The sequence below is a fragment of the Oculina patagonica genome, chromosome 4 (genome assembly GCF_052425735.1).
Source record: "Oculina patagonica isolate OP01 chromosome 4, crgOcupat, whole genome shotgun sequence".
Classification (NCBI taxonomy): Eukaryota; Metazoa; Cnidaria; class Anthozoa; order Scleractinia; family Oculinidae; genus Oculina; species Oculina patagonica.
Window position 1 is genome coordinate 14,277,966 of NC_135761.1, and position 23,663 is coordinate 14,301,628.

The following is a 23,663-nucleotide window of genomic DNA, read 5'->3' on the forward strand; positions in this document are numbered from 1 at the left end:
AAATGTTGCTCAAGTTATTTGTGGCCGATAGCCTGACGTAATCTAACCCCGGGCTAAATGTGGGTTTATTTTCGTCTGCGGCGCAGGCTAACTTCGGAAAAAAAATGCGACAGGCCATCTTTTCGAGTACATGTACACTGTCTGTTTGCAAACTAATAAAACGGTGCTAAAATTAGTCTTTATAATAATCGGCCCATTCAGTCAGGTAGCAGACAACGCAAATAAAAGCCTTACATTTGCGTTGTCTTCTTGGCAAATCCCAAAAATCCAATCATGTTACACTTGACCTTCGCTCACTTTTAGCAATATTCAGTTGTTTTTTTTCAAAAACAGGGGAGTTCAACGAAACGTGCAGGGTTGGCGCTGACGCATTTTCAGATTGTCGGCTCCTGTTTTCAATTAAATCTTTGTACGCAAACGTTCGAGTTCTGGTCACGCGCGCCACTGTTTTGTGCGAGTTACGTTTCCTAAAAAAAAATCACGTTTAGAGTGAAATTAATCCACATCAATCAATCCTTCCCACTTTACTGTCACTTTAGATCGTCCAGGAAGTCTTTATGTTCTTCTATCATGAATGGATAAAATGAAAACTTTGCCTATCGTAGGAGTTGCAGTAGTATCGATAGTAGTATGGATAAAATGAAAACTTTGCCTATCGTAGGAGTTGCAGTAGTATCGATAGTAGTAGTAGTAGTAGTAGTAGTAGTAGTAGTAGTAGTAGTAGTAGTAGTAGTAGTAGTAGTAGTAGTAGTAGTAGTAGTAGTAGTAGTAGTAGTAGTAGTAGTAGTAGTAGTAGTAGTAGTAGAAGTAGCTATATAGTAGTAGTAGTAGTAGTAGTAGTAGTAGTAGTAGTAGTAGTAGTAGTAGTAGTAGTAGTAGTAGTAGTAGTAGTAGTAGTAGTAGTAGTAGTAGTAGTAGTAGTAGTAGTAGTAGTAGTAGTGGTAGTAGTAGTAGTAGCAGCAGCAGCAATATTTAAAAGGCTAGCGTAGCATCTGACAGTATAAAACTGATAAAGGAGTGGCCCTTCATCCTAAAAACTTACAAAATCGTCTCATTTTCTATAGACAATAGTGTTCTCGTGTGATGGAGTTTATGTTATGTTTAGACTACCGAGCCCGTTATTAAGAAGTACAATTGGGATTGTTTTCAAGAACATCTGGTGAAACCAGATCTTATTGCTGTTGAGCCCATTGAGAGAGCAAAGCAGTGTTAAAGAGATGACCATTACCCTTTGAAAATAGACTGAGGCAAAGCTGTAGTCTCGTGTTTCATTAAATGCAAGCACGCAAAAAAGATGCAAGTGCTTCATTACCTCTGCACTGTTCTTCAGACTTAACTTGTTGCTTTTATCGAGATCAAATTCGCCGCCCTTCATCTAAGAGTTTAAGTTTTAAGAAACTAACACGAAACATAGAACGATGACAAGATGTACACGGATGGGCTCAAGTGTTCACCAACAAACATAATTGAGAAACTCTAACCAACCCAAAATTGGCTCTTTGAAACGTCGAGCCTACGAGCTTCGCATTTGGGAAAAAAGGACTTTCCAAGTGCACTCACGAAACAATAGATCAGTTCTTAGTTCTGGCAATAGGCAGTTACAAGAGCGAACTTATATCAACAGTAGGAAGTTTACAAAATTAAAAACGAGAACTTAAACTAAAAATCACAACTTTGAAATAGAAATGGCGAACTCTTATTACGCTAAAAGAAGCGTAGGAAATTAAAAGTGAAAAGCTTATTATTGTAGAATTTGTTCGCTCAGCTAACTAACAACGAGCAATCCTTGAAAGAAAAGGAATATAACTTCATTAAAGAAGAGAAGTTCAGCTGGCGGGCTTCCGTGGAAACTAATATAAAACCAGGAACTTTTCATTGTGGACGGAAAACTCAAAAGAAATGTTACCGAAATATTTATCTACTAAATTAACTGTGATGATGAACAAATTGGCAGATGTACAGGTGTACAAGTTTCAAAGACACAACAAAGATGAATTTCTACTTGGACAGGATTTGCTGTTGGTTTTTGAAAGGTTTTTAAATGCCGAATAAGGATAAACACAGAAATGACTGAAACATGGAAAATTCTCTCGTAACTTCAGCAAAAGTAAGGAAAGTGAAAATGATACACTTAATGAACTATGTCTGAAGTGATGGGAAATCTAAGTAACCAAACAATAGAACACCAGCTCACCAATATCTTCTCAACTACGGGGATACATTGCAGCCTTTACAGTAAAGTGGCGCTTTTAAAGTAAATCAAAAGACAAATAAGAAAGCCAGCGAGTTTGCTAGACGTTGCATGCTTCATTGATTCGCAGAATGACTGACATAAACTGAATTCATAGATAGAAAACTAGAAAATGTTCGTAAAGGCCGCGTAAATTAACTAAGATGCAAAATGGCCTTTAGTTAAGCTATTTTTTTTTTTTTTATCAATGTACGATGTAAACCTACTACTTTTTGTATAGTAACTCATCTTATCTTTCGCCGTAAATGGATTCTCGCCGTAAATGAATCCTCCAAGAATTTTCCAATCAAAAGCGGTAGCTTCGGCCGCCCAAAACAAACTTTGCACACAAACATAAACATTGCCGTTGTTATAGTGACGCTAGCGCTTTCTATGACAAAATCGTGACATCGACAGAAATAAGCTCGCGCGCTTGACATGCATGCATGGCGCGACCGCGCGAGCATGATCATGATAGGCTCACAAAGCGTGCAAAGAGCAGGAGCATCATAACTCTCTGCACACATTGCGTGCCTAAGCTAGCAGTCATCGCCTTTCCGATCGTAGGGTTCTGAAACCAATGATTTTGGCCTACTGTAAGCTTCATGGCTGTACAGCGGGTATTGCAAAGAAAACTTGAAAAAGGAACAAATTAAGAGCAAGCTCTTAACTTGTTCCCTGCATTTCAGCGCGTTTTTGATTTAAGCTGTCCAATTTTGTTCCGTGCATGTGGCCTTAAACTGACTCCAAAACTCGCTAAATTGCGGTTTAGCTATATTAGCACAACATTAGCTTTTTGCAATAAATGAAAATTCTATTCATCCAAAAAAAATGGAAAATAAATAAAATGGAAATAAAAACAGTAAATACTCTCTCCGAATTCAAAAACAATGGACGAAAACATTTGATGTGGTTTGTCTGCGTGGGAAACGTGCGAGTGAACACGCGAGAACTTCGCGCGCTCCCAGCATGCATTTGGGAACAGTTGTGATGATGGCGGAAAGCATCATCGGTATTTATTGGCATTCATCCTTTTGGCAATGATGGAATAATCTAGCCTGTTTTGCACAGATTCATCATGTCGGCAAGCGAAGGAATAACCCACGCTTCTGTACGAGAATTTTTAGTAAAGAACAATGGCAAGGTTAAAAATATAGACCTTGTGCATCACTTTCGACAACAGCTCAACGATCCAGTAAACAAGAGTGAGTATAGAACTTTGTTGTTTTCCTTTATGTAGGAACGAATTTTATTAATTGCATCTCGTTAAGACAAGATATTGCTTTCTTGTAGGCAAAGTACGAGGTGAATTTAAAGAGATTGTGCATACTATTGCCACGGTTCAAACCATCGATGTAAGTATAAGATAGCATACATACATGTATTTCAATCAAAGTTCCTGTTTGTTGACACATGACTTGTTGTTAAATTTTCATAACAAATCATGATCACTCTTATGAACTTAAACTTATGCGCTAATACATGCATGAACAGGAATTGAGTGTTAAGGAATGTGTTTGTTTTGTTACCATAAAACGTATATTGCATTAAACTTTGCATTATTATTTCTGAACCGGTTGTAAGCTTTATTAAAATCTTGTGTTTTATTTCTAATATTTTTTGTTACGTACCTAAACCACCAAGCCAGTAATCTAATTAGAGCAAACCAATGTCTAATTAACGTGATCTTTGGAGGCACTCACGACAATGTAATGGTTGGTCGGATCTACATGTACATCAGAAATAAAATATAAATAAATTTATCCTAGACTGGGAGACTTTAGGCTAGAATCATGACCGTATCTTCCTCACCTTCAGTTTATTACACATGTTTATGTATCTTGCTTTACATGTATGTGCAAACTGTTTTCTCTTTTTTCTTCGCACACATGTACCCACTTAGCTAATTTGCTTTAAAAATAGTGCTGTTGCATAGTATTTGTAATCACATGCAATATATAGTATACATGTAAACAGTAATACACTGCAGATCGGTACATGATGTGTCTGATTGTTAAGGTTATATGCCATGAAGAAGTCTCATCGTTATCTTGCTTTATGGGTTCTGTATACAGGGTGTAAACACAATTTGACAGCAAACAAAACAGACCGTTAACATTAAGTCTTCCTTATAGTTCATCTTGAAGGAGGTGCAATGACCTAATTGTTAGTGCGTTGGACTCTGGATCGAGTGGTCCAGGTTCAAGCCTTGGCTGGGGTCATTATGTTGTGTTCCTGGGCAAGACACTATTGCTCTCATGGGGCCTCTCTCCACCCAGGTGTATAAACGGGTACAGTCAAACCTCGATTATCCGGACTCGTTGGGACTAGGCTAAATAGTCTGGATAATCGAGAGTCCGGATAATCGAAAGTATGAATATTAATGAGCCAAAAAAATACGCCAGGGCATCTTACAGGATGCGGTGGTGAGGATCCTGCATAGTTTGCTAACTGCCGCATCCTCTGCATCTTCGGCGCATTTTTCCACATTAAACAGGAAAAAAAAGAAAAGTTGGTTCATAATAGTGATAAATCAGCCGTAAACTATCCTTAGAAACGAAAATACTGCAGACACTGATCAGTTTAAGGCAGTTCTTCTCCGAAAAAGGCGACGAAAATGTGCCGATTCCTTTGCATACGTCTTTTCGTGATGGGCCTGGTGACTAGAGGTGGTGCTAACATGCGGTGTTGACCGATCAAACTTTCTACGATGTTTTCACTTCATAGAAGGAATTTTGCCTTGTAAACTTCAGTATAATACAAGTAAGCAAATTAAGACAGAAGGCAAGTTTATTTGTGTGAATGTTTTTATAGCTAGTGGAAACTGAATAAGGAAGTTGCCTGCCGAAGTATTAAATGTTGTTCGATTGGAAACTTCACATCCGAGGTTTTCCAATGTTTTTTTGACGGGTTAACCACCTTGAAATAACCTTTAAATCGTCATAGAACTTAGTTTTATCTGGTCTTGAATGTGACTTATTAATATTCATGAAAAATTGGGACCAGAGAAGGAAGTCCGGATAATCGAGAAATCCGGATAATCGAGGTCCGGATAATCGAGGTCCGGATAATCGAGGTTTGACTGTACCATCAAATAATGCTGGGGGGTAACCCTGAGATGGACTAGCATCCCTCCAGAGGAGAGTAGAAAATAGGAAATATTCCTAGTTGCTTTTGCTACAGAAACCGGGATCAGCTCTGGCGGTAGGGGCCACTTGGCTCAATGTAGACTTTTTTCTGTAGTTCAGTTTAATTCCCTTTACCTGATCACAAAACATCCTGGGGGAAGTGACTCTGCGATCAAACTCCTAAAGCCCCAAATTTGAGATAATAGCAGAAATCAAGTCTACAAATTTCCCTGCTACAATGTACAGTAGGTTTTGAGAATAATTAATTACATGTCTGGAAAGTTGATCACTGTTGTTGTTGCTGTTGGTGAACATGTTTTATGTATTATCCTTTTGCAAATTTTGATTTCTTTTGATATTGAACATGTATTATGTATTATCCTTTTGCAAATTTTGATTTCTTTTGATATTATGTCCTGGCAATGTTAATGTACATGTACCATAAAGGAAAAAAAAAATGAAATAACCATGAAAATATGGACTTCTTTTATTACTCATTTCAGGGAGAGAAATATTTTGTCCTCAAGAAACCTAAAGAAGCCCCTGCAGTGCTTCGCAAGCCTCCCAGGCCAAACACACGCAAAGACCGACCAGTGTCTCTCCCACCTGTGTTCCAAGGGGCAAAGCTGAAAGAAATGCCAGCAAATGGGGGATCAGCGGCACCTGTCAGAAGCCAATCAGGTGACGAGTCTCCTGACCTGAGTCATCCAAATAAGGAAAACAAACCTTTTGAGAGAAGGGAAGGAAGGGATCATGGCAGAGTCTTGGACCGTAGCTCTGGATCTGTAGATAGTGGCCTTGAGACTGATGTGAGTTTAATATGCATATCTAATTTTAGGGGTGGTGAATGGTCCTTCAAAAAAGCTGAGTCAGGTAGAATTTTAGCTAAATTTCAGGGGTCTCGTTGTCTTGAATTTTTCTTTGATGCCTTCTTGGAGTCTCCATTTCTTTTAGGGGTCATGAATGGTCCCTCAAAATGTCGCAGTGCTCGCAATGCTCGCAAAATTTTAGTGGGTGCTCGTTTGCTCGTGCTCGCACATTTTTACAAGTGCTCGCATGCTCGTTTTTCAGTGGTGTAACTTTTTGAAAAGTGCTCGCTGCTCGCAAGGCTAACTTTTGTCAGTGCTCGTGCTCGCAAAGAAAAACGCTTTGCTCGCATGCTCGCAAATGCTCGCAAAGACCATTTGATACCCCTTCTTTTGCAAGGCTAAAAAGGTCTGAGGCTTGCAGAAAAGATATCAGTCTTACCCTCGGAACGTCTTGCATTAACCATTCAACACCCCTTAATTTTTGGTGCATGTAATTATACACATACCTGTACATACATACAAACATACTTTATTGATGTTCCCTAAGTGGGTCCTTCAGCTCAAGACAATTACATTTATTAAATCAATTATAAAAACAAATTGAAATTGAAATTAATTAAGAAAATTTAGATACAAACTATTATAAAATAAATATATTATTAAAAGTATTACGGATATAGAAAAAATAGCCAAATAATTTCTTTTTAATTTATTATCAGTAATAATAAAATTAGATAATAATTTAATATTAATAATACTAATAAATTGGCTGTAATAATGATACAAATGGAAACAAATGTATTGTTGTTCATGAAATGAGTCATACACTTTTTTAGTTTGTCAGCAACTAATTCTTTAGACTAATTTTAATTATTTATGTTGGTGTAAAAGTTAAAAGTAAATGAACAACAGTATTTTTGAAACAAAAGATTTTGTTGTCATTTTCTGACATTAACCTCCAGGGTTTTCATTAAGAATTGTAATAGCAGGAGAATAGTGTAAAGTAACCGGAGAATGACTTTTAAAGGTTCAGCATCTTAAGAAAAAAAAGGTAGAGGCCTTTGAAATTTAGCCGGAGAATTCTACGTAGTAGAGGGAGAATTCTCCGATGCCTAATGAACACCCTGAACCTCAATTATAAATATATACTTATAAATTTCTTCTTTTGTAGGGTTCAAGTGGAAGTTCAGTGGGAAGCATTTCTGAGTCTACTTTTAAAATGCTGCAAAAACAGTTTTTAAATTCCAGCAAAGTCCCATCCAGTACTCAGCCAGCTGCCGAGAGAATTTCACGAAGCAGTGATAGTTTGGTGGGTAGAAAAACCCCCTAACAATTTTAATTTTTAAATTACAGTAGTATAAATAATTTCAATACTAAGTGTTATGTAGTACACAATATTTATCCATCCAATCTCTTCTTTTCTATAGGATCGAATGGATGAGGATGTGGAAGGTTAGTAACTTGTATGTGTTATTACTGTTTACGTGTACAAGTAAAATACATAAATAATTGTGTGTCTCTAAATCAAAAGCCACTTTTTGTTCACTGAATTCCATATACGCATGTATTGTAAAACCTCCTTCTACTTGTTAAGTTGACTACCAATTATGATATTTTATATAGTTTACATGATTGATATAATGTAAATGTACTGACCAGTGGTTAATTACAATCCTAATAAATGCTTTTAATGCATTGGAATGGCTTACACAATGTAACTTTAATCACATGGAAAACCTTCTCGCATTTTTTATTGGTTTGTAAAACAATATACCAGGAAATTCTTTTTGTTTTTTTCTGTACTGACCTTGCTGTACTCAATCTGTACTGTACTGTCATATTTACTCCTCATTCTTGGCAGTTTTGTGTTCATTTTCCATTTTTTAAAATTATTTGAATTATTATACAAACAATTTTACGGAAAAATCTTGGTATTAAATGCCTGCAGATATATAAAATTCACTTCCTCCATAGATTTATTGCACTCCAGTCTGAAGTTACTGCAGATACGACAATTTATTTCAAATTTGCAAAGCTTTCAAAGGTGAATTCTGGCATCTGCAATTGCTTGAGTCCATGTGTCAATAATACATTATTATTTTAAGTACTAGCTAATTAATATAAAATATTAAGCCCGCAAATGCTGAATTGTAAGCTTGTGAAGCCTATAGGTTTTGGCAAATAATGTTGAAAAGTAAATTAATACAATGAATGAGCCTAATATGCAAATTTGGTCAGGACAAACACTTGTAAGTACTAATTGGTTGGAAGATAAGAATCAAAATAAAAATGTATCATTTGGGGCCAAAAACAAACTTTGTCTCGCGGGTGTTTTTTTTTACCAAGGTTAGAGAAAATTCAAGGAATGTATTATTAATATTTTGGTCAGGGAAATAAATATTCTTAATATCTTGTCAAAGTTAGAGGTTGTTGTAAATAATGAGAATCTTTATGGCCACCAAAAAATATTTTTTGCAAAGAGAATTAATTAAAGGAGATTTAAAGCATAAATTTCCTACTTTTCATTTGATCAACTGAAGTCAAATTGCAGTTAGGGCAATATTTTTGTTTATTTGATATTAAATTTCAACTTGGAGTGTTTCTACATGTATTTACTGGATTTGCCAAGAACAACATTTGTTTGTCAGTTGTATTATTACAGATAGATATTATTACACATACGCATGCATACATGTCTAAATTGTACTTGTCTTTGCTTTTTCATGTACATGTATTTGTTTTTAATAAGTTTTCATTCTAACTGATAACAAACAAACAAATACTAGTGCAGTGGCAGTCAAGTGCTCATTGTATTTTTTAATACATGTATTGTCTAAATTTAGATTATTGTCTTTTTCAGGTTTTGTTATTTTCTTAAGAAACATTGTTTGCAAATATTTTTGTAGTGTATAACTGTCAGTATTAATTTTTTTTTAAGTTTGGTGGCACTGTAAAATGCTTAAAATATATTGTTTTATCAATCAAGATTTTACTTTACTTTTATTAATATTTTGGCAATATAAAAGACCATAAGTATTGACAGGAACTTACTTCCCTCGCTAAATTTTGATTTTAATTTCCCTGACAGCTGATCAGCGTACTGATTTTTCTCATTATGCTAATGGCGAGATACATATGAACCGGTCTGTATTTGCAAGCATGTTCTTTCCTGTGTCAATTATTGATCACTTTTCTGTGGTCACCTGCTAACACTGCTGCTATAAATGGATTGAAGTTCACAACAAGGGTTTTGAGGTTTTATAAAAAGATTTCAATGCATTCAGAACGATATATACCATATCTTAGCAGGAATTAAGGTATATTATTTGGAGATAAACTCAAAATAGTGAGCCAAGTTTTTTACAGAATCAATTGTCTTGTGTGAAAGCTGTTTATAATTTTGTGAGCTATGGTGCTGTATTTACATGGCCAGACGTTTGAGAAGCAAAAAAAGTGAGTCTCAACTTGAAGATATCAGATTTTATTTTCCCTTATATGATTGCAAGGGTAAATAATTTACAGTATATTTACCCAAGTTACAAATTGTAGATCTTGTTGGTTACTTGTACCAAAACTAGTATGTTATAGAATAAATATTGATTTTGGTATTGAAATTAAACATACATTTATATTCAACACTTCAGTTTTGTTATAATTACACATCTAAGCAGACTGGGCTTTTTCTTTATTTAGTGCACTTATTAAGATGAAGAAGCTCGAAAGCTGATAGTGATAAAATCTCTTTTCTGTTATAATTTAAGTTATAGATTTGAAACATATCTCTTTTTTGGGTGACCCAGTTTCTTTGTGTTAAATATTTTTCTTAGCTGTGAAATATGAATTTAACAGTGGTTGTTAGCTTTTGATTTTCATTTTAAATTCATGACTTTGTAGTCATTGAATTCTCTTTTGAGGCACATAAAATACTGTGTGTATTTATACAATATTCAAGTGCTCAACTTGATCTTAAAGGTTAAACTACAATATAAAAGAAATAGAATTTATGATATAAGAGTGTTAATTATAATACATGCATTTAGAAACTGAAATTATTTTTTGTATACTGTAGTTATGATATTCACAAGACAGCATACACTGTAGCTTTCATACCCATTGTCTGCCTTATTTGCAGTGATACAATGTAGTACAATGCATACATTTATATACAAATAAAATGGAGATAATATACAATTGTATGTAAAAAAAATGTCACAGTAAGAAACTTGAGATGAGTATATTAAATGTGGGTGGCTTTGATGGTCACTGGCCCAAAAACATATTACTTTTTGCTTGTTGGTTGATAAACTTTTTATCCCTAATTTGACAATTGATGATTGACAGTAGAAAAGACCTGTCTTGGTTCGATTTGATTGACAGTTTATTCTCCCTCCAACTGACACTAATGAGTTGAATACATTGCCCCTTAAAGGTATAAGACTTAGTCTTGTTTCCCATATGAAAGGATTAATTAATAAGTTATTGTTTCTCATTGCACATCAAATGTCAATGTTTCTTGCAAAATGCCGTCAAAATTTTCTGCACTATGGTTGAGAGTAAAGACACTTCTTAACTTTTCAGTTATAATTTAGTCCAATATGGTATTTTCTGAAGCTATGTGTCTAGAATTATTTTATTAAACTCCCTACACCAAACTGTTGTAAGCAAAGTAAGACATTATGTAAAAAATAATGTTGATTGGTCAGAGTAGGTGGGACGAATCCTATATTTTTTATTGAGTGTAAGAGCTTATTTATTGTTCTCATCAGGAGATGACTTTTTAATGGGAGGACCTTCAGCACACGTAAGTTTATTTATAATATCCTTTTTAGCCATATGAAACGTCTCTTTGTTGTATCACAAGGAAGTAATGCTGTTGGATTGCTTTCTGTGCACTTACATTGTATTTAAATGCTGAGTTTATATATATAATTTTGTGTAGTTAAAAGTTCTTTCAATTTGGTGTAAAGGGGAGGAGCAAATTAGAATTTTTAATTGTTACATGTTTTCTGTATTTAAAGGGATGCCATCAACCAGTGTCCACTGGGTACCTCTGTTATCACATGAAAATAAATAATTACCACTTAAATGACAACAAAAAAGGAGACTGCATTTTCAAAATATTTCTGGAGTTTTAGGGTGTTAAAAACCCAACATGGAATGTGGTTAACAGTTATCTGACCAAAGCTCTGTAGGATCAAAGATTTGATAGAAAGATGTCAAGGCATTATGTTTGCTGATGGCTCTTTAAGATGAAGCTGCAGTATTTTTGTTTCTTATTATAATTATATTATTTTGTTTGGAATATTTTTATAGTTGGAGCCATTAGAAAAAGAGTGGCTTGTCTCAGCAGCTAAAGGGAACAGAGCACAGATCATGTGTCTTTTGGAACAGGATCCTAACTTAGCAACAAAAAAGGTTAGCTGCACTGCATCTTGTCAGATCCATATGCATGCTGTTTCACGGTGTGGCCTTATTCATGTATTTTTTTAAGCACACAAAGGGTGTAAATGGTATATCTGAATCTACAGTCTGTACTAGCTCTGACCCTCATTTTGAAATTGTGCATATGACTCTCTTAATATTTTTTATTTAATTATTAGATAACATGTACAGTCAAACAAGTTCAACTATTGTAAACACTTTGTATGTATTTAAAACTGCTTAATGAGTGTTCCTGGAAACTCATTATTTTTGCACATCTTTTGAAATTATTCAATGACAAATAATTTGTAGTACAAATGTAAGTTTCTGTAAAGGAGTTTCTGATTTAAAGTGGGCATTGTCTTGAAGTTGTAAAAATTCAATTCTAATCAGTATGCTCAGCCACTGCAACCTGCAATCAACCTCTAATCTTTCTTTTCTTTTTTAATCATCAGGACTTTATGTTGGTAAGTTCATTTTAAATTGTAAAAAAGTTCTAAATACAATGTAGTACATAATTTTATTGTGGCCATGTAAATTCTGTAACTTTTAATATTTGAAAGGCCTATTTGGAATGATACTAAGTTGCAAATTCACCTGTTGTTTACACATCTACTGTTAGTAGATACGACAAAACATTGTACATGTTACATGCCTGTAAAATGAACAGCTTTGAATTAATATTACATATGAGCAGATTTGTTTGTTGCTCAGATTTGTATGTACATGTGCTAATCATAGTTTTTCCTTTTTTTATCTGTTGCTCATCTTCTCACCTTCCTCGTTTAGGGTGTAAGTATATCTTTAACTGTTTATTAAATTGAGTACACAAAAGCATTTTTAATAATTCTTTTTAAATATAATTTACTGTATCCTTTTGCTAATGTCTTTAAGGATGTATTTAAAAAAAATTGCTTGTTAGAATTTTGCTCGGAAAACATTCTCATACATGAGCAATACATTTTATGGTATATATAATTTATATAAACTATATATAAACTTTATAAATGAATAAACAATGACTAGAGTGTTTCACTTATCCTAAGAGAGCTCTATGTATGAATAGCTATACAATGACTAGATTGTTTTACTTATCCTAGGAGTGCTCTATGTATATATAGTTTATATATAAAGTTTATATTTAAAGTTTATATATAGTTTAAATTATTTATATATAATTTATAAATTATATATAAACTTTAGCTTTTTAGTATCAAACTTCTTTAGTATGCTGTATCAGCTTTGACTTGTGAAGTTCATAAAAAAGTTTCACAAAAAGTTAAATGTACTACAGCATATGGCTACCAACTGACGAGGTCTTCGGACGAAACTAGTTTTTGTAGTCGTGTATATTAATTAAGTGTGTTGAAAGTAAATGCAAGTGAGATTTTCCCATATCATTATGATGTTCAGTAATACTTTCTTGGCTTCAGCGAACAGAATTTCACGAAGGTGCAATTTAACAATTTATTATTAAATAGCTTTTTACCTTCTTTTTTTCTCACTCATGCTTGCCAAATATGCTGCTTTCATTGATCACACGCCAAAATTGCAGTATGTAAGTATGATTTTACACATCAGTACACGTGTTATATTTACTGTATAACATTAAATATAATTGACTAAAGTAATAAAAGAATGTCATTAAATGGGAACCGAATTTATTCAAATGAATTCACGTGCCTTCCCCTGCCCCCCCCCCCTCCGTTCTTAAAATAAAATATGTTAAAATTAAGTGTAAAATTTTCATGATACAAGTTTTTCCTGTGGCAGGGTTGGAAATAAGAAAAAAACAGATTGATAGGTGATTTTTTGTGGAGGTGCAAATGATAAAGATTTAAATTTATATATATTTAAAATTTGTTAAATTTTATTTAATTTTTGGCTGGTAAATTTGATTGGTAATTACCGATCACTGGCCATTATTTCCAACCCTGCTGTAGTAAGTTTTGTGGTTAATAATTTTATAATTTTAAACTTTATAATTATTATTAAGTCAGTTTTTTGGTGTAGTAATATCACAGGAAAGAATTTTGCGTTTCAATAAACATGACTGTATTTGAAAGCCTTGGATTTATAGCTTTTCAAAAGTGTTTTCACTGGGTTATGCTAACAGTGTTTAGCCCACCTGCTTGACATAAGTAGGATATTCAACTGAGTGTACTTTTGTAACTTTGTTACTTTGTGAACATTTATAGAGTGCACTTCACTGGGCAGCTAAACACGGGAGAGCTGATATCGTTAAACTACTAGCCAGCACTGGCATTGATGTAAATGTCAGAACGGTAAGCATGCATTGTGGCGTTTAGCAAGTTCACGTTTTTTTAAGTTTATCTTTTGACTACACTGGTGGCATTGGATTTAACTAAGGTGGTATTTCTAACTAGCATGCAACACTCCAGGTCCTTAGCTGTAATGCTCATTTAACTAACTTCCATGTTTGTTACCTGAACCTTGTTTAATGGTCTAGCCACCAGAAGTCTCCTAGAGCGTCTAAATTTATTTTCCGAGCATGCCTTGGTCATTTATTGAAAAACATCGTCATTTGAGAACATTTTCAAATACCTGTACATGAAGCTCTTCAGTTGTTAATCTTGGAACTTGGCAAGGTAATTTTAAATAATTGTGATATGTATTTTGAAGAAACATGTTTAAAATGACAGAAATTTATATACATATAGAGTATACAGTGTGACACTTGCAGTATCCAATATTATTTATTTATTTTATTATTTGTGTTTTTTTTACATGTCATCAACCTTCTTATGGTTACCACAAACAGAACGTAAGTACATATAAATCATTGACACTTAAACTTCTTACACATAAAAAAAGGTATCTTTTTTTTTGTTTTCCTTTGTTAACCCGATGTTCATTGTTGTTGCCTATTAATTAAACAAGAATACTAATCAACGTTTTCTTTATTTCCTCCTTTGTTACATTTTACGGATTGTTCCACCTTGACTTCTCTTAGGGGGTAAGTCACTCCTAGCATAGTTAGCCCAAAGTCACTCGACTTTGATTTCTGTACAAATTTGTTAACATTTTATTAAAATGCAAAATGCCTAACTTGACTATACAATACTTTGTCCATTTTCTTCACACACAGGGTTACACGCCGCTTCATCTGGCAGCTATTCATGGAAGGGATGATGTTATAAAAATGCTAGTCTCCGAATACGGTATGTTCTGTTTTTCAGTTGTCTTTCTTTAAATAAGAATTAAATTTAACTACAACACTTACATTCAATGAATGAATTGTTGTTTTATTGTGATTCGATTTTCGTGTTGTTTTTTTAGAGGCTGATATAAACAGTCGTGATTACAGCGGGAAAAAACCAAAACAATTGGCCAGAGATTCCTTAACGATTGAAGCACAAGGTACATGAACTATTGAGTCGTATCAATAGTGAAGTTCACTGACGATTTTACACGTAGTGGTCCATTGAACAGTAGTTGGCATGCATGTGTATTCTGTGGATGTGACTTATTGAGTTATTTTTATGGAGTATATCTTATGAGAAATTGTTGGAAAATTCCTCTGCGTGAACTAAAAGTAGCTTTCTGGTTTGTCTTTAGGGCTTCTAGAGTATCATTTCCGAAATTATTCAGGTAACTATTGACAAAGAGCTGTTGTGTCTCATTTTCTTTATAATGCTTGCTATGATACATTCAAATACACTGCACCGCTTCGATTGAATTATTCTGAAATGTTTTTGGTTAAGTGCGCTCTATTGGGAGGGAGACGGACGAATGGCGCTTCTTGTAAAAAAAAAACACCTTATCTTCCGAGAATATATTGTGCACCCGGTCAATATTTTGTCATCAGTGCGGCTGTTTAGCAACATTGCCTGTTTTTCTTTTGTTGTGGCGCTGTTGCTTGGGTGGTGGTGGTGGGGGGGGGGGGGGGGGGGGTGGGTTGGTGGCTGGCTGGCTGGTGGAGGTGGGGGTGGATATTGACGGGTTGTTTAACTGCAGCTGTCTATAGTGAACGCTGCTTTATACTTAACGCGGGAAAAAGCGCGTGGCATTATGACCCAGACAACAGCTGCTAAGGTGCGAGAACAAGAAGAACTATGGCGTGTTACAAGTTGCAGAATTGGCATCATCTCCTTCGCTCTGGAATGGAAGCTCATCAATGATCATTGTCCTGACGGCTGTCGGTTAATGCCGTTTATCTTGCTGTGAAATCACGGGAACTACCTGGACGTTCGGCGTTGGCGGGAGAGTTGGGGATCGGGAGATGTTAACCCCAGGGGAAATTTTTAATCCGCTGATTGGCTTGTCAAGTTATTTTGGGGGTAGCAGGGGGACATTATCGAGGGTGCTTAATGTGTAATCCTAGTGTAACACAATGTGGTACAACTTTGCTGAGATCCTTTTCTATCCGGCGCTTGTGTGGAACGTACATGCAGATGAGGTTACAAGTCCAAAGGGCAACAGACGATGTAGTGGGATTTTTAGGGCTGGAATGCTTCGACTGAGTCTGCGCAACAAGAAGGACAAAAATAACAACACTAGGGAGCGGAAGGCGTCGAAATGACTTTTGACTTTATGTCCTAATATTGAGTTTTGAGATGTAAAATAGTGAGAATAGTGTAGACAAAGTGTAAGTATTATATATTGGCGTAATGCAAACGTTCGTAAGTAAAATTTGATTAAGATAGTGATGGCATCGATAGTCAAGGAGGAATTCCACATTTACTATTTTAGGTCGAGCTTAAAAAGCGTTTCTATAAACTTTGAAGTAAAAAATAAGGTTGCATGATATGAACTGTGTATAACAAACCTTTAAAATCAAACATCAATCACTAGAGTGTAAAAAAAAATGTTCCGTGAACTTGTTGTCCTTGAGTAGTTTGTGAAGTAAGTGTTATACACTCGGTGAACAAGATTGAAAATGTCACTACATGTGTTTTTTTGCTCCTATTTCAAGAATGTATTAAATGGTTGCAAAACGTTTGTGGAACCATTTTCAGTTGTGACGGTTGCTTACCTAACACCTTCGACCAAAAGAGATATAATCAAACAGACAGACAGGATCGAGTACATCAATTCAAAGACACAGCTCCCTTTTATTTTCCATGAGTGATTAACATACAGTTTCTCGTTAAAAATTAATACACTGTAAAGCATAAAGGTGATGAGAATTACGAAAATCATCAACTAGAGAGCAAATTGTCTTGATGCACTATAAAGTTATCAGAAGTAACAGTTGCCTGAAAAGAAATGCATGGCGCTGAAAACTTGGAAGTACCTAACTTACCAAAGAACTTTTTTGCCTTGTTAAAAGCTCTATTTTCATTCGTCCTCGCTAATTAATCTGCACTTCTTTTGTTTTTTAAGGTTAGGGGAAATTGTTTGTGTTGTTTGTTTATTGTAAAATGTAAATGTAAATACAATTTTAAAGTCCATACGCGGCGAGCCTCTGGCTTTAATACCGTTGAAAAAAAACTATTGTCTCGTTTGGCCAACAGTTAAGAACTTTACAAATGGTGTTACCGTGTAGGTTGTACCACTTTTATATGTCCTTCACAAAAATGAAAATTTTTTTCTTTATTATTGAGAGTCGAGACTAAAGTTTAACCACTTTTCATCTTCGCCATCGTTAGTCATCCTTTCTTCCCAGTGCGATTACACACATTTGCCGAGTACCGTTCTTCTAGAAATATCTTTGAGCTTATCAATTCCTACTAAGATATATGTTTGAGTACCGTAAACACAAAACAGTCACTGCGTGTCTCGTCAAGAATAGCAGATAACAGATTTTGTGATCGTTGCAGTAAAACACATTTGTCTTTTCGTGCGATCTCCTTTCGTTTTCTTTAATAGCCCTGTGAATACATTCTTAACTGTAAAAAAGTCGTTTTGTAGTACAAAATCTCCTGCAAACTTTAATGTGGCGGTGTAGGATAAACCCCAAGGCAAATAAATCTAACCAAGTATTAATAGCAGCAAATATTAGGTTTATGCCTAGTGTTCTAACAAAATTGGACTACCCAACGAAGAAAACTGATCTTCTGTTCTAGTGTCTCGTTCTTTTTTCACGTGTTGATAGCATTGCCACCATCTGTTGTTATTAAACGGTTAATTATGATTTGCTAACCTCTAAGGGCCCAACAATTTTCAGCGAGACGGATGTAATTATGTTGTTTGCAAATCTTGATTCTGTCAAGCGGGGGAAACAATTCAAGTGTTGTTTTATTTTAGGTTTAAAACAGACTAGCTCCTCACTCTACGTCAGAGTCGTTGCCTAGCAATGCCATGTTTCCTTTCGACAACAATGTGGCGTAATAGCTTCGGTGATTTCGTGCTCTGATTTTCTCATTGGATAATCGGTAACTTTTCAGTCATTTCAACGAGGATTTTCAAAAAACAACACTTGCAATTGTTCACCCGACCAAATTGACTCTATTGCGATTTTTAAAAAACTTTCTTGTTGAACTTTTGACAGCTACCTTATCTTACCCAGCTGTTTTAACTGTAGATTAATAAGACTAAAATGTGCACTTACCTTTTAGCAGGCAGTGTAGTTAATTATCCATTGTGAATCACCTTCGTTTAACTTAGATATACCACACAGCAGAGCAGACTGTAACTATTTGTTCTTTTACCATAGAGAGCAATATGTACCGTTGGTTATTTTATTATTTTTGACATAATTTTCTGGGTTTACCCCATGTCCTACCCAATGAAAAACCATGTTTGTCAGGGAGGTGGAAGCGGAGACGTTCAAGTAGCCATGAGCGTTTGTTTGCTGTTTGATTGGCTGAGACGTTTGGAAAACCAGCGAAGATGTGTCAAAGAGTTGCATGTGCAGTTGTTGGCCCTTTGACTGGATGAGACGTTGGGAAAACCAAAAGAACGATTTCCAAAAATTGCCTAAACAATAATCCAGAACTTTAGGAAACGTTCCACTGTAATTTGGTTGTTCCTTTTCGTCTTGTCGCTGACCGTGTTGTGTAAGAGACAAAGCATCTTAGGGGTGGGAAAGGAAGATTTTGTGCGTTCTTTATTAGGAGGGGTTATTAAACATAGAGTATTTTGTAGTTGTATATCTTACAGGTTTTTTTGTACAAGATTTATCCATAAAGTATTCTTACATATAGCTTGTTACATAAGCACAAGAACAACAAAACTATGCGTTCGTTTTACGCTTACATGTATGCTTGAGTGAGTTTGATCTCCTTTTGCTCGTGCTTTTCCTTGTGGTTATACCTTTGCTGTTCTCGCCATTCTTATTCTTGCGCTTATGCTCATGATGCTAGTGAAAATGTAGCTTAAAGAAAGGGGTTTCCGCACACCCTTATGCAGTTATGCTTATGTTGTATGCTGTCCTCGCCCCACTTGAGCTTAAGTTTTTGTTTGTTCCACATCTTTATTCTCCAAACACTATCAATACGAAGTAGGGCATACACCTGTACGGGTCATGAGGAAACGAGAATTGATCATTAAGGGGTAATGTTGCCGGTTTGTTGTACAGATTCTCCTAACTAATACCATAAGAATTGTATATAGACTTTAAGATGAATATGCCTGTTGATATAATCTTCTGTTTCCTGTGTAGACTCGTCATCAGAATCGTCAGGTTACGGATCACTGCACAGTAAATTCGGCTCCACGAGCTCCACACCAAGTGTGATGCTAGCCAGTCAGTACAGCAACAATGAAAAGGGGAACGGCAAAAATGAGGCGTCCGAAGATAAAAACAGATCCAGATCGGTACGTAATCTTTTGTTACCTTTTTATTTCTCGCCCCCACTACTTACTCCTACTATTTACTCCCCCCTTCAACACTCTGCCATACCCCATTTCCATTTCATACACGTTTTACCCCTGTGTATATAAGGAGGCGGGGGATTGTCCAGTAGGGTGTTGTTCTGACTACAGAATACCCGGCTTGTCTCGTTCCAGACGTCAACACATATTTTGCTCCAATGCGGGCCAGTGTTTGGCCACTTAGCACATTCTGGGCCAAAGGACCGCGAGCCCCCCCCCCCCCCAAAAAATATAAAAATTGACGATCTCACACACCAAATTCAGGGCATATATGTTTCTCAACACTGCTTGGGGGAGGGGGGTTAAGAAATGAACAAGAACAGTGCCAAACCCATTTTTTGACGTACGAAAAGGTTATTCGGTATGATTAAGAGATCGCCTTAACAAGTGTCCCGACTATTTTGACCTCCATTGCAGGCTCTGTAGATCTCGAACCTGAAGCACTATTTATGTACTTATTGTAAACACCACTGCAGTTTTAGATAGTGTGTTGGGGATTTGTGGAGTTGTTGTGCAAATGCTGATTTGTTGTAATGAAAAGACTAGAGAAAGGCATCAAGCCACGCAGAATAAAGTGAGCTTCTCACTTTTCGCGACTTCTTAAAATCGATGAAGAGGTTGTATTAAGAGCGTAAAACGCAATTTGAGACGCCTGTCGATCGTCTCAGATGCAGCAATGAAGTAGAATACAGTTGACCTGCGTGAAAAGCAAAGCAAATTAACTCATTGTACAAGTGTCAAGGTGAAAATTCTTTTCGTGATTTCTTGTGCATTCAAACTTGCTTGTGAATCAAGGGGGTACTGGGCAGGCCACATAAGAGAGATGGGGTGTGGGGTGGAGGCTGGACTGGAACTTGTGAAAACAAGGCGGAAACCAGAGCGCTAGAGAGATGTAAGGTTAAAAAATGGCCATTTTAAATTAATGTGGTGGTTAAACCAAAGCAGAAACCCACAAGGGTTGCTGAACCCCTCATGTGTTTCAAACTAAAGTCAATAGGTGAGGTAAAAAGCTCTGGAATGACGGATAGCGGAATTAGAAGTCTTAAAAACGCACTCCTCCTTTTCCGTATTTTCCTGTATGTCCTCTCTACTCCGCTTTTCAACAGCGAAAAAACTCGAGCCCACTCTCCAGATATGTAGGTCGAGAGATCAAGGGACTGGGTAGAGTTGTCGCAACACATTCCGACTCCATATTTGTCAATTCCTACCATTAATATTCTTGTAAAATCTTCGCTACACGAAATTACATACAGATTTTTTTTTATCATACAGGCCACTATGTCATTATCGTCCATTAAAATCTTGTCTAGGCTTGTAATTTAAAGCTGGATTAAGGTCATCTAGGATTATCGCCAAGTTTGAATGTTGTTTTTTATAAGTTATTAATAACGCGCAGTGGTGTATAAGCCAGTCTACTATTTAAAACAGTTGCTTGTACGTGCTCTGATAAACTGTCTGCTTTCGCTTTAAAAAAAATTCGACTCAGCCTAGTTGGCTGCAGTGTTTATAAAATTATTTTGCCTTGCCCTTATCACAGTAAACAAGACCAATGACAAGGCCCGCTTAATAAATGGCAGTTTCCTTTCCAAATTTTCTTTTTCAACACATTTTTCGTTAATGAGATACAGGCTCCCAGCTAGTGTGAAGTGAAATATCTGCAGCTGTAATGTTATGCCTCCACATATTTGTAGACATATTTTAAGTGTGTAATATTACCAAAGAGGGTTCCAGAATATTTTTCTTTATTGTATACCCCCGCGGAAATATTTTTTCCTAGCTGTTTTGGAAAAATGTATGAAATGTGCTGTAAAGAGATGAGGTTTCCAAAACAATCTCGATCTTTTCCATTAAAATCTTTTTTCAGTTTTTTTTTTTTCGGAAACCACTATTTGATGTTACTGCTGAGTGTGAGAATTGAGAGTAGAGTGTCGTTGTTTTTCACAGTTTATCGCGCGCGAAGTTTGTAAACAATACTCGTCTATGCAGTTTGTTGGTATTCTTGAGTTGTTTTTGCAGATTTTCTTAACATTCGTCAAAGTATGAGAAAGTCTACATGTAAGGACGATTTGAAAACCTTAAATACAGCATCCATAATATTAAGAACGAATAACCGTATTTGATAATGCCCACCGAAAAGAAATTATTAAAACAAAATGTGTATTTGTAATTAAGGTTCGAGTGTAGCTGATTAGATTTCAAACATCTCTCGTTCTAACTCGTTAGTTTATAAATCCATACTTACCAAGTAAATAGGAATAATCTTAAGTGGCGATGATAGTGATGGCAAAAGACTTGTTAGCAGTAGTCGAAACCTGTTCCTCTGCGATTCACTACCAGTACTTTGAAAACTTCCTCCCGAAATTCGATTACGGAAACCTATAGTTTGTCACTCGACTTTGCCTCAAAGGAACATGCTGGCTCTTTACGTCGCAAAATGTTCTGAATGTTGACGTTGCGATGAAAAACGTGTAGACATCTTGATGCTAGCGGTGGCCAAGAACTTTGGAAGTTTCTAGGTTTCTTGCAGTTCCCTTTTTCGCCAGTCCAATATACTTAATATAACCACGGACGCTTGGAAGCGCTCAAAAGCGGTTTACACGATTAAGCGCGCGCTGATTTCCTTCAAGGGCAATTTGCCCGACGGGTCATGCTGTTGTAAACATGTCAAACTCGATCTTCATTTGAAAGACTTAAGATAACGTAATTGATTGGCTGATACTTCACGCAGATTTTGCCTACGGAAATTATGCGTCTAATTTAGATACTGAGTGGTATTTTTACTGCAATATTAGGAAACGGTGCTGATATTGAAATTGAATAATATCTTCTTATCTGTGTTTTGATGGTGGTTTCTGCGGATGTTTTGAAAAATTAAATTAATTTTTAAAAATGTAAGATAGAACTTGATATCCCTTTTCTGATGTTAATGTGCGTATGCGTGCTTTTAAAGAAAATTACCTTGCACCGAAGCTATTAGAGCCGAATTAGCGTTGAGACACATTTTTTGTCCCCAGCGAAGATTAAGTAATAAAGTTGGGCTAAACTAAATATTTTGAAAACGTCGACCACACAGAAAGGACAATACACTCGCGTTTACATGATAAACTTCGATTTGATAATTACTTGAGTTATGTCTAATGTTGTTTTGATTGAGATATGGTTAATGTCTCTTCGCTTTCCTAAATTGTTTAGACATTAATGTTTGATTTAATTCAAAATGTAAATAGTTAATGGGTTTGTCAGAAGTACAATATACAACTGAAGCCTTGTATAGAAGTTCATGCCTTGCCCTCAAGCACCAAAGAGAAAAACTGTTTGGAAGAAAGTTGAAGGTTATAGTTAGTGTATGGGAAAAGCTTGATGATTGTCAGATTGCATTGCTTACAAGCTTGGTCAAGAATACTGACCTTAATTAATCCACTTGGGTCCAAAAGCGTCAACTATAACATGTTTATGGAAGGTCTGCGCAAACACATTCTTCTTGCATGCTAACTGACAAAAAAAAAAAAACATCAAAAAAAGGAAAAAAAATCCAGCGACAACGGGAAAGGAGACAAATTTTACATTCATAAGCTGGCCCTAGTTTACTATTTTCTTTAAAATGCCTTAAAAGATTAATTTTGATCTTTATTCAATTTTATTGTAGTACTTCCTCAAATTACTAAGTTAGTCGAAACCTTCTCTCGATTTCTACAATTGATTTTTAAATGGTAGCAAGTTTGAAATTATCTGATTTCTCACCACATGTAAATAGATTTCCCCAGCGTGGTGAAATTTGTTAACTTCAGTTTCGCGAGTTTCTTGAACACTTCCTTTCATCGTTATCTGTAACAAGCAAGCACGCTTCAGAAGTAGAGCACATTGGATTCTCGCGCGATGAACACGCGTGTTTAAAAAACGCGTGACATCTCGCAATGTCGTAGATTTTATCCCAGGATCTTAATTTTCATAGTCAGCCTTCCCTATTTCATGTCCTCTGATAAAGTTTCCTCTTCTGTTCAGTCTTCTTTAGGGAAATTTCTAATGAAGAAAAAGCACAAGAAGGAACGAGGACAAATGCCAAGTTTTCCACAAAGCAGCTCAACTGCAGGGTAAGTGAAGAGTTTCAGGTCACACGCAGCTTAGTGTAACCTTACACTTCGTCTTCTTACCGTTGTCACGTAATATTTTCCCAATGACTTTTGGGGAAGATGTTGTGTGACCTTTTCCGAAACGCTTTCAAACTAATACCCCACCATGTTTAGTTTAACCAGGATAAACGAAATGAAAAACTGAGACTAAATATTTTACATAGGG

General features: G+C 35.7%; 2 protein-coding genes across 4 annotated transcripts; both read left to right on the forward strand.

Annotated features, from left to right (window-relative positions):
- The first annotated feature begins 3,191 nt into the window (after window positions 1–3,191).
- On the forward strand, window positions 3,192–14,362 carry LOC144649589 (ankyrin repeat domain-containing protein SOWAHC-like). 3 transcript variants are annotated; one of them, XM_078509111.1, is made up of 8 exons: window positions 3,192–3,435; window positions 3,524–3,585; window positions 5,862–6,167; window positions 7,339–7,476; window positions 7,595–7,619; window positions 10,934–10,968; window positions 11,481–11,601; window positions 13,787–14,362. In XM_078509111.1, coding segments are annotated over exons 1-8 (816 nt in total). In that variant the 5' UTR covers window positions 3,192–3,308; the 3' UTR covers window positions 13,789–14,362. The 3 variants fall into 3 exon arrangements, with proteins under 3 accessions (XP_078365237.1, XP_078365238.1, XP_078365236.1); XM_078509112.1 differs by having other exon boundaries at window positions 11,481–11,592; window positions 13,779–14,362; XM_078509110.1 differs by lacking the exon at window positions 13,787–14,362 and adding an exon at window positions 12,044–12,417 and having other exon boundaries at window positions 11,481–11,582.
- Window positions 14,363–14,428: 66 nt separating this feature from the next.
- On the forward strand, window positions 14,429–23,507 carry LOC144649592 (uncharacterized). The gene is made up of 6 exons (XM_078509114.1): window positions 14,429–14,565; window positions 14,698–14,770; window positions 14,889–14,969; window positions 15,168–15,200; window positions 19,156–19,310; window positions 23,370–23,507. The coding sequence occupies exons 2-6, from the start codon at window positions 14,752–14,754 to the stop codon at window positions 23,460–23,462; spliced, it is 381 nt and encodes a 126-aa protein (XP_078365240.1). The 5' UTR covers window positions 14,429–14,565; window positions 14,698–14,751; the 3' UTR covers window positions 23,463–23,507.
- The last annotated feature ends 156 nt before the right edge of the window (window positions 23,508–23,663 follow it).